The 12090-nt window shown below is 37.0% G+C and overlaps 1 protein-coding gene across 2 annotated transcripts; it reads left to right on the forward strand.

The window, feature by feature from the left end:
• The first annotated feature begins 2991 nt into the window (after window positions 1-2991).
• On the forward strand, window positions 2992-9031 carry LOC143469593 (uncharacterized). 2 transcript variants are annotated; one of them, XM_076967340.1, is made up of 11 exons: window positions 2992-4017; window positions 4096-4243; window positions 4283-4331; window positions 4537-4842; window positions 5017-5239; window positions 5410-5638; window positions 5778-5988; window positions 6380-6564; window positions 6818-6944; window positions 8066-8189; window positions 8305-9031. In XM_076967340.1, the coding sequence occupies exons 1-11, from the start codon at window positions 3012-3014 to the stop codon at window positions 8526-8528; spliced, it is 2832 nt and encodes a 943-aa protein (XP_076823455.1). In that variant the 5' UTR covers window positions 2992-3011; the 3' UTR covers window positions 8529-9031. The 2 variants fall into 2 exon arrangements, with proteins under 2 accessions (XP_076823455.1, XP_076823454.1); XM_076967339.1 differs by having other exon boundaries at window positions 4096-4331.
• The last annotated feature ends 3059 nt before the right edge of the window (window positions 9032-12090 follow it).

Raw genomic sequence — 12090 nt, forward strand, 5'->3', positions numbered from 1 at the left:
TACAAAATGTTTTGTTGTTGCAATGTTTCACTTATACGTCATTGACTATATCCTCATAGTTGCAAATTCCAACCGAGACGGCTTTTGATAGCGGTTGCACCATTAATTCCTCTCGCCAACAAAACGAAACCTATCGCGATTCACGAGACGGAACTCTTTGGAAAAGGACTTTTATAGTAATATGCATTTGGATAAACCAACATCCCGACAATAGGCTTATACGAAAGATTGGCAAACAAAATTTAGAGTGTGACAAAAGTGTATTGACTTCAACTGTGCCAATGCAAAGTTAAAGAGTGCCTGATGAAACTGACAGTGTTTGTGCATAAAATGTCTGCTTTAGCCGCGGCTTCTATATAGTAGCCTATGATATCACGTACGTATATTATGTCAATGATAAAAGTTGACAGTACAAATGCAACAATGTTTTCAGGCCAATGTTGCTGATCCCGTTTTGCGCAATCGGCTTAGGAGAAAACCTCCTGGAAGGGCATTGGCTGCCAGTTGCCAGAAGCACAGGTGCAAGAGTGAAAGTGTAACATCGCCACAGCGGTTTTGATAAAATTTACCCCTATTACAAGACCATTTTATCTGAGTTACAGCATATCGGTGCAGGGCGACGATAGGTTTGAATGTTCGACATCTTTTCCTACAAGTTTGGAAGAAGATCTCAAAAAGATATTTTGATTGTCCTTATTTATTGGAACACGAGCCCACAGAAAAGTATACAATATAAAACATATGCTAGTTACATCCAACCATTGAGCCAATGAATCGTTACATAACATTTCTACATGATAAGGGAAAACATCTACAAAAAGTAACTTTCCTCTTCGTGTTTGCTTTAAGATAAGAGAGTCCTATATATACAACAAACAGGACTTACACTTTAAAACGCCAGTTGCAGTTGCAAATGTTCCTAAATCGTTGCGCTCTGTTGAAAGAATTTTCCAACGTTTAAAAAGCCTGATTTATGAACTTGGCTTAAAGCTATTTTTGATTCTCCTTATGAATATACCGGTAGTTGTAGCATTTTGCAAGTTTAATTGCATAGGTTGGTCACAGGTGCTCTGACACACGTCTGTGAAAAGCAGAGAATCATCGTTGTTTACATTTTTTTTCCGATGAGTGAACGATTAAAATATCAAACAGCAATGTAAGTTTGTAAGTTATACGTCGTACGTTTTTTTAGTTACCGACATTTGAACTTTACGGCCTTATGTTAAAAGAATTTGATATTGTTGTTTATTATACCCCAAACTACAGATTTCACGTCTGCAAGTCTGATAAGCGTAATTTAATCGAATAATCGCCGTTAATGTTGGAGTTAATCTTGCAAACTATGCGCCACACTCAAAAGGGTTCACCTTCTGCAGGATACAAAAGCAGATTCGAAAATCTTTGTTCGAAATTCATAACTTGTCGTCATCAAACATTTGATTTATAATCTGTGTTTGACTTTTACAGTAATCCGAAAACAGCAAAGGTTCGTAGGTGTGTAATCAAAGGCGTTCAGTTCAGCACGACCACAGTATTGCGTTTGGCGCGGCAGTTTCTATCCAACCTTTCTAAGCAAACAGAGATCTTCCGCTTAATTAGATACAAGCTTCATTCACAAACCGTCTACTGGTTAATAAGTACCAGGTTGAGAAATACATAACCCGGCCTAAATGTGAGCAAACTGGGTCTTATTTAATATTTGATCCAGAAAGCAGGCGCTTGATTGCTTCCAGTGCTTTTAAGTAAACTGATCATGGTCGGTAGCCTTTGCTCACTGAGACGATGCGACAAAGTTAAGATATTGATGTTACAAAACATAGAGGGAACATTAAACATTTAAAAATTTTAGTCAATAGAATTTCATTGTATTCTTGCAGTTCTAAACTTAGAATTTTAGGCTTGAATTTGCTTAGTGAGCATGAACGAGGAAAAATTAAATATCGGTAAAATATTTTCGCCGCCTGAAATTTTATTCAAGCATTTGCGCGATTGTATCAAACACATTTTACTTAAAACGTTCTCAGTGATTTTTCAAGTAAAATGGCATCAAGGTCCCTGGATAGTTTAACAAAAACTAGCTTTTAATAGTTAGAAAATTCAAGATGTCTTTTTTATTTTTTGGCATTTAAAGTAGGCATTTCAAAGTGGCAAGAAAAGGAACGATCACTTAGTTCGTTTCACCTTGCTTTATTTCAGTAGAGTAACTCGGCTTGTATTTGGACAGGTAGTAAATATTGATGCCAGCAACTTCCAACACACAAACTTGTCGCAAACTTGTGCAATTAACACGAAAACGAGGTGTAGAGTGCGATACGAAATCCCTTCTACGACACGAAAGCACTTACAACAAGAGTTTAGTATAAAAAACAGCTTGACCTTAGAACGCTGTAGAGTTAGAATTCATACATTTATACATAATTACCAGTTTTAAGCCGGAGTCAAATGAAGATATTTAACTATTGACAAAGCTTGGGGACAAAGCGACGCACGAAGTCTCGTCTTGCGCAGTAAAAACAGGGAAAAGTTTAACAGCAATTGAAATTAGACAGTTTATTACGTCCAATTTATTGCGTTATTACAAGAAGTAAAAACGTGAGGTGAGTCATAGCAGATGCGGACTTGTGTATTTCAAAATCAAAAAAATATTTTATCAAGAATTTAGTGAGCATGCACTAAGAAGTAAATATGTTAAAATATAAGATAAAATATATTCAGCTGGTTTGCAGTTGCCAAAAAGCAATGGTTGCAATCTATTTTCAAGTTAAAATGATGCTTAAGGTCTAACACATCTGTATTTTAAACTTACCGTAGAAAAAATAATGCTGCTGGTTTTATCAATATGTGAATAAGTTTTATCAGTATGTCAGGATGAATAAAAGAATCAAAACAAGTAGCAACACATAGCTTTTTATATAAAAGTTTTCAAAAAGTAGTTAAAAAGACAATGCAAATAATATCTCATTGTAATTGTTTACCTGGTTTTACAGCAAAGCTATTCAAGAACTTTCAAAATGAATTTAAAATACATTAAAATTATCTTGATCCTCTTTCTTGTGTGTTCCCTCATCTTCGAAGTTGATGCTGGAGAGGAAGAAGTCAAGAAGAAGAAATCCAAAAAAAAGAAGAAATCAAAAAATCCCGCTCGAGTCAAAGCCAAAGCTAAGCATCATCATCATCACAATAAGAAAAAGAAGCAAAAACTTCTCCCATCGACAACCACGTTCTTACCAGCCTTGATTCCGACGACCGCATCGGGATTAATTTTAAGTTCAGCAGCTTTGGTTATTTCTACTCCAGTCGACCATGGAGCTATGGACGGGATGACCACCCTACCAAGCAGAAGTGACAGTACAAGAGCGGAACGAACCAATTCAACCGAGTCCGACTACGACGTGGAGACGATGATGGGCTTCATAATGGACATGATAATGGGCGATGACGACAACTACGAAGCTTACGACGACGTGCTACCAAGCACCCGTTTCGTCACATTGGCCGTTGAAGAAAACACTGAAGCAACATCGTCCGATGATGAAGAGGAGGGAATGGAGGAAGAAAACATCCAGGTAGATTCAGGACCTAAGAGACAGGATTCGAATAATGTCATCAAGAAGATAGAATACGAAGAGGAAACGACGTTGGAAAGAACAACAATTGAAATCGTGGTCGGTGCGACTACAGACGATCAAAACGACACAGATGATACTGAAGAAATAATCTCGATGAAAGAGGACGATTCTGAAAAAAAATCGGAGAAGAAAACAAATGAAATGGATTCTTGCGATTTCGAGAATGTTCAAAACCTCATCGTCAAATACATAGCAGATGGTAGGATCCCTTTGCAAAAGCTTACTTCACGAATGCGTCCGGATATGCCTTCGGAGCAAAAGTTAGCGATCGCAAATGAAACCTTTATTGAGTTGGGATTGCCACCGCTTAAACCATGCAACCCGGCAACTTCACTCGACGCAGAAATGGAAGAGACAGAAATCCTCGAAACTGAAACGTGCAATTTTGGTAAGCTGTCATCTCTTAAACGGCGTTGAACATGAAGTAACCAAGTCTGACGATGTTAAACCATAAGAAATTTTACAGGAGGAAAAATCACGTCTCCGGAAGAAGGGCTTAAACTTGTCAAAAAGATGGAAGATCGGAACATGCTTCCACAGGGAACCACACTCAAAGCACTCACCGGCGATATCCCGATACCTCAGCTGAAGCGGATGATGTTAGAAGCTGCAGTTAGGTTTAAACAACTGCCAGAAAAATGCCTTCTAGAAGCCGAGCAGACAGTCGAAGAACCTAAAGTCGAAGGCGCTGTTCAAAGTCAGGTTTGTGAAACCTCAGAATCTTAGAAAAACAAAAAAGCTACTGTATAATTTCAATCAATGTTCTTGTTTTTTGACACGTGTGCAAAGTTTTTTGAATACCTAATTGTTACTGTAGAAGCGGCAGTACGTATACAGCGAGTCAAAATTTTGCAACAATCTAAACGAAACATTTACTTATTGTTTGCTAAGTGAAAGATCCTTTTAGGAACTCAACCAACTAATAGCGCTCATCGAAGCCGGTTATCTTCCACCTGATACTCTAAAGAAATTTGCTCTCGGGGAAATCACTGAGGAATGGCTGAGAAAGAACCTAAGTCAGAACCGGGATTTAATCATGTCCCAACTTCCACTTCCATTAAGCAAGTTAATCGAATCGGGAGAAATGCCTCCGGACATTGAAGCTGCAATTTTCAGCGGTTCTCACAACAAGACTGAATTGGCGAAGATGTTTGTACGCGACGATGACTTTATCAAGAAACTATTACCGCAGAAAATGTTAGATATGCTGCAGGTAAGCACATTGCAACTTACAAGCTTGTTTCACAGCTGTCTTCGCTTTAACTGAAGCAATACAATACTCGGTAGAGTCTTCATACTATTATTTTTAATGTTTTTGACAAATCAATCTTTAAATTTAAAACATTAAAAATGCCCGAGTAATAAACTGCCTCTTATAACTTTATAGGATAGACCAGTTCCGATGGAGTTAAAGCTATTGATTATTAGCGGAAAAAATGAATCTGTAATCCGGGAAGAAGTGGAAGCGAATGACGAGCTCCTGCAGCAGATGATGTCTCCGTCGACTTACTTCTTTTTTAACCTCTTCAAGGTGCAGAGAAACAGAACAATCAACGTGGTTATCAGCGTGGTTGTTGTCGTGGTCCTGACGTTTATCATGGTTTCCTTAGGCAAGTATTAAATTTATGTTGTTTTTCTTTTGTTGTTTAACTTTTGTTTTAATCCCAAACTGCTCTTCATCTTCATAATGGAACGTTCAAGCGGTATCATTCGTATGTACTTGTTGTAGATTCGAGCAGATTTATATTTTTGTTTTATTTATTTTTCTTCACAAAAACAGGCTGCACAATGACAATAGACAAGATCATAGAACACGCCAAGAAGCCAAAAGGTGTAGTGATCGCTCTCTTTGCCCAATTCGTGATCATGCCAGCGTCTGCGTTTGGGCTCACACAAGCCTTCAATCTCGACATGTACTCTGCAATCGCGGTGCTTATATGTGGATGTTGCCCCGGCGGCAACTTGTCCAATATGCTGGCTTATTCTTTAAGCGGTGATATGAATCTAAGGTACAATATAGATGTAACTTTTTATGTTTAGTATTAACTTTTCTATAGTCTGTCATCGTTTGGTGTTGAAATGTTAAATTATTTGACATGCGCAGTTACGATAATCGACGTCTTCATCATCGTCTTGATTGTTTTTCAGCATCCTGATGACAACGTGCTCCTCCATTCTCGGACTGGGTTTAATGCCTCTTTCGATCTTCCTGTATTCCAGATTTATCATTCCACTGGATAGCGGAGCCGTTGTTCCATTTGACAAGATCATTATAAATATTGCTCTTACAATTATTCCCGTTTGCGTAGGAATTGCAATTCGTCACTTCAGGCCCCAGTGGGTGACTTTTGTCATGAGGGTAAATCAGTATAGAGCTTTGTCGTTATCGTTTTGCTTGATTAATACTAAACAATAATCGAAATAAGAAAGGCTTTGTACAACAATTTCGGCAATCTTCTTTTAAGCTCATATTCTGTTCTATTCTCAAATACAGCTTTGCAGCTATAGCAACACTATAACGTTAACATCAGGTGACACCTAAGGGACCGGATTAGAGGCGTAATAACTTTGTCTATCAACCATAGTAACATTTCGTAAAGATATGAACAAATCGTGTTGTTGCAAATCAACGTCTTAAAAGCAACGATTAACCGTTACAATGTCGTATCATATATAGGCTATTAGGAGTGTGCTCTAAAGGTTATTTTTCGACCTCTAAACATGTTTTCAATCTTTGTATTGACTTTCAGACGGGCGGCGTAGTATTGGTCGTGTGTTCGGTCACTGTGGCGGTTTTGGCAGGTGTCATGTTGGGGGATGCTTTCTTTATTTACTTTCCTTTGCCCGTGCTCGCCTGTTGTGCCATTCTCCCAATGGCAGGTTATATTCTCGGCTACTTTTTTGCCTTCATAGCGAGAGAAAATCCGAAATGCAGGTAAAAATACTCTGGCATACTCCGTGGAATTTTTTGGCCGAAGCGGTGTCGCAAAGGTTTTTGTATAATCTAACTTTGCAATACGTATAACTATTGTGATTTTACCATTTGTGGACAGCGTTCACAATAACGTATTTAGTATGGTGTCATATTTATGTAATGTTGTTGTAATCTATATTGCGATAGATTCAACGAATTAGTAAACATTAAAACGGAGATGGTGCATTTTCTTTATGTTTCTAAATTATTGCAGGAGGACAATCTGTGTGGAAACCGGATGCCAGAATGTACAGTTGTGCGGTACTGTCCTCAAGTTAGCTTTTGATCCGGTTCTAGTTGGTGTGTTGTACCTAATGCCGCTTGTCTACATGCTCTTCCAGGTGAGAAAAGGGTTATCGATTGTTATGTATACAACGAAACAAAAACATTTCGAATATACAAAGAACTTTTTAAATTACAACCTGCCTGAGGGCGGCTTCATATCTTCTTGAGTTTCAACGTTTTATCTCAGACGCTCAACTTCAACACAACACAAGTTTTTCAATCATCCTGCCTCCGTATACAGTAATTACACACTTACAGCGATAATGAAAAACTTTGAAAGCAGCTGTCAATTGAAAGGGCTGGCATTATAACTTTATACCGGATATCCGGAAACAAACAATTTTCGAATAATTACCATAAAATGGGATGATTCACGAACGATCACAACAAGGCCAAGAGGACTAGAAGAGGTCTGGTTAAAGCGTTTAAATAAAGCAGTCGTGCGTATTTGCTGTTCAGATAAGTTTGTTTGTGAACATAAAAGGATGCCATACACTATATGTTCATCATACACTAACTCAACGTTCAACAAGGTTCGTTGACCCCCCGGTCTATATCTAGCCTGTGTATGAAGAAAAAGTATCCTTTATCAGCACTTCCTCAAATTGCTACAGCAGCAGAGCAAAAAATCTAGTGTAGGTTATTTACTTGATGTCTGCAACCAGCGTTACCTTATGTCAATATGAGTCAACATCTTTTTACTTTGTATTACACGGTACCAAACATAAATGGCCTACATTAACAAGAAATTAATTTGTGTAAAGATTTTGACTGTTGATAACGGTTAAAGGTCAGTATGAGCGCAAGTTTTTCTTGTTATATTCACGATAGCGAAAGCTTGACATGAGTGTGAAGAGTTAACGTACTTATTGGTTATATGTTTAACTTTTTATTTCTGTTTTTGACCGCTAACGTTTACCAAATTCATACCAAACCTTTAACATTACAGGCCTTTACAGGCAGCGATTAAAATATCCATCTAGGCCCATTATAATTATTATATACGAGTTGAAAGTTCTTATTTTCTTTATTTTTCTCATTCTTGTTGGTAGGCCTATTATTATACGCTATAGTTTAACTAATAGGTTTAAAAGATGGTGCAGAGTTTTGCTTTTTCCATATTTCTCGAATAATTGGTCATTTTTAGCATAAATCGATTGGTGGTAACCATTTCTAGGTAATCGAGGCTTTTCTGATAATTTTCATCTTCCGTTTGTACAATCGTCTCCGATACGGGAAGTCAGAAGAGCTGAAAGAAGAAAAAACCGATGATGAGAAGAAGAAGTCCGACCTCGAATCAGGTTTGAATCATAAAAACTTGATAAGATGAGAGTTAAATAACAATTCATTTTCCGATAAACATTTTGAAACAATTTCAATAAAACCGGTTAATACTAAATTAACTTCTTTTAAAAGGAAGTGACTTGGAAAAGAAATCAGTTGAGAAAAATGAACAAGAACATCTTTTGCAAGAAAATAAAGAGAAAGAGAGCTCAAAAATGACCGCGACTGGAGAAGGCAAATCGGATCAAAACACAGACAACAATGGCCAATTGACTGAAATATGGCCGCTAGAGGGCAACCCAACACCAGCATACTTAGATTCCTTTAAAACGGCTGGCACCGAAAACTTTGTATAAAATCTTTTATTTTAAAATAAATTTGTTAACAGCGTTTTTGGCAATGCCCTTAATAGCAAGAGATAAAGTATACAGAAGCTGCAGCATAAGTAGCTTATAATGAGGATCGCTTCAATGTTTTATATTTCTTTTACAGTGTTATGTAATGAAATGATATAAATAGACATCTAATTCCTTTCTTTTTACTGTTGTATCATTGCGAGAGAGCTCGTAAAATTTCAGAGCTCATACCAACATTTTCTTTTTATCTGTAACTCGAAGAATCGTTGTCCCAATCTTCACTTTTTTAGTAAAGCGTCTTAATTCCTATTTCTTGTTGGCAGCCAGACCTATATTGTCACGTTTTTTGTTATGCATGCTTCAGTATTACTTCACTTCAAGATTTTAGTTAACTTTGCAAAAGGAGCGTAAATGACATGCGGAAAATGCACTCATTTTAGTTATAGAAACAGTTGTGGTCAGAATACAAAAACTTTACTACAATACAATACCTGTCGTTTTCAGTGCCTTTGACCTTGCAAATGCGTGCGCAACATGCAGCTTAAGTTCGTGTATGAGCTAGCTTGCAGCGTACATGCTGAGGTACTCGCATTGGTAGTTCCATTTTTACGATTTCATATAAAAAGTTTCACCAACTTTTGCAAATAAGCTACTGAACGTGTTTAACTGTACTTTTGCTGACAACCCCGTAACTTAGTTGAGAACATTATTTTTGATTTCAAGGCTATATATACTCACAGAAATATTATGCGAAATAGGCCTACAGGTGAAGTCGTACAAGTCAAAAGTTTCGTTTCTAAATGTGTTGAGAAAAGCAACACTTGTCTAGGCATAAGCATAAGCTTTGTATTTACACGTTATTTTGAACGCACTCGCACACTGGCTTGGAGCGCTAATTCACACCATGGCAAGCGAACATTTTTGGGAGAAAATTGCTGGAGGCTACACAGGACAAACATATAAAACACTATGATATCGCTTTTTGAAACGTCTCACCACATCAAGTTATACCCGTGCTTCGGCACATGTTATTTGCCAATAAGATAATATCAAGTTAGCCGCAGTGGTGGATCAGGAGCAGCTCAATATCACATACAAATAGCTTAATGCCTTTCCTTGCGCTATATCGAATAAAAGGTCGCTGCAGACTGCAGTTGACCATATGTCTGCGAGGTCTATTTTGTATGATCAATATTAATCTGTGCTTTCTAGTATTGAGGTCATGTGTTTACGATAACGAAAAATAGCGAGAATCAACTGGCTATTACGATTTTTGTGAAGTTAATCGACGAAGAAGATAATAGTTTTTTCGAGGGAAAGCTGTTAAAAGTAAAGAGCAACGTATCAGGTAACAGCTTGAATTACCAAAGGTTGACACCAAAAAGCAGGAGATCATTGCTGGTATCGTTCGCACAGTTGCTTTGAACAAGTCTAGAAGTCGGACCAAAGGGTTGGTCAGACGGCGACGTAACATAACCTACGTATTTTACACTTGGACTTACAGCTTATGGTGAAAATGAGCCGAAACGGGAGAAAGTACCGTAGAAGAGTAACCTATAACATTATATTCAGATATTTGTTCACCAGCCAAATCCCGTATTTAAATTTAGCAGCGTCTATTTCACCGGCTGCCGGTTGCCGAATTTGGAAAAAGCTAGTTCGGTAAACAGTCACGCAATTGGTATTTTCTTACTACGGTAAACATCGGCCGGTGAAGTAGACACTTGTTTTACCGGCCGCCGTTTACCGAAGTTGGAAAATACAAATCCGGTAAGCTAGTAATACGGTAATTAGGCTAAGCTAGTCAGTGAATTGAAATATATGCTAATTTTAAACTTAAAACGAAAATGTACCGGTAACCTTATTGTGATTCAACAACTTAGGTAAATGGACACCATTGAAATAGTCACCTTGTTTAAATTTATATGAAAATTGAAATATGTGGTGGCACAGGCAGACAGGGTAAGAGTAAAACTCATTTTAAACATCCACACTGTAGACAAAGTCAGTCTCTTGCTTTTATACTCCCATATCACTGATATCCGGGTGGTACTTCATAATTTCTTTCCTGTTACTTGTACCTCATAACTGCTTTCCATTCAGGCCTTCAAGTCCAGCAGGAGTCGGAGTGCAAAAGTATAATAGAGACCCTTAAAACTTTTGGCTTGAAATAAGTTCAAATGGCTTGATGCACCAAAACAGTTTTTATTAAGCTTAATTCAATGGCTATATGGGTTCTGTTCAAAATGCTATAGATTTTGACTTTTTAAGCTGTTTATTGATGGCTTTTGATAACCACTTTGCAAAACATATATAATTTTTATTCATGCTATATTTAACCATTCTTCAAACAAAGTCAAATGGACAATTAATTACAGTGTTTTAAAGCTCTTAATCGTTACCGAACCAAATTCATAATTGCTTGAGTGCATGCATTTACAACTGTGATTTATATACTTTTTTGTTGATTAGGCAACATTATTTGAAGTCGTACCTATGCTGATAATAATGTAATAATTGGCCATAATAGAAATTGTAGCACCTGCAAGCAAGAGATTTATAAACATTCATGCTGAACTTTTTTATCTTCATGCCGATTGGTAATAAATAAAGAAAGAAAAACTGGTCTATTGGTGAGGCGCACAATCAAATAACGTCAAAATTTGGGTAGCAGCAGTCTTGTATATAAATGCATCATGTTGTGCACCTATGCATTAGACCTGAAACTAGTTGTTTGAACTCCAATTTATTATAAATAAATAAAGAATTGAACTTTTACTGCACGCCATCATGTCAAAATTTGCATCTTTGCACGCACAATTTCTGGTCAAAAATTGCAGTTGATGTAATTGGATGCACCTGCCAATCACTAAACCCAACTAGGAAAATGTATCCATTTTGCACCTCAGTAGACAAATGGATGTTTGATAATTTTTTTGATGGTTGATTAGCATAGGCTTGGCATTTGTGGTCCCTTTAAGAGTAGCCCGACTAAAAAGTATGGCAGTTTTTGACGACACATTGTGCATGCAAATATTGGTGTGCACTGAAATCTTAATGCTTTGTTTAGACTATTTATTATAAATTAGCGTTCAAACAACCTGTTTTTTTTGTTGTTTATTTGTTATTTATCAGCGTGATGAGTAAAATGTTTGGGGTACACGTTCATGTATCTCATGTGTGCAGGTGCCACACTTTCCACTATGGTAGAGTTATAGCGGTAAACAAGCCACAACAATAAGATTGAAGTATTCGTTGTCAATTTAAAACTTCATATACCCATAAAGACTTTAGAGACCAAATAAGACGCAAACAATTGCATTTATATATTCGTGATATCATGTTTTAAATTTTATTTTCGGTTTATAGTCTGGACCAGAAAGTTAACAACTTTCAGCCCTTTTCAATGTATTGTACTAAATCATGCAGTGTATGTGAACGTTTTATGCATTTGTTTTAGATGTTCAGCCTGATCAAATAAACAAATGTTAGTATATGAGTATCATATATATAATACTGCTCATTTTCAACATTATTTTAAATACCTCTAACTATTATTATA

Source organism: Clavelina lepadiformis, chromosome 8, assembly GCF_947623445.1.
Source record: "Clavelina lepadiformis chromosome 8, kaClaLepa1.1, whole genome shotgun sequence".
In the NCBI taxonomy this organism is placed as follows: domain Eukaryota; kingdom Metazoa; phylum Chordata; class Ascidiacea; order Aplousobranchia; family Clavelinidae; genus Clavelina; species Clavelina lepadiformis.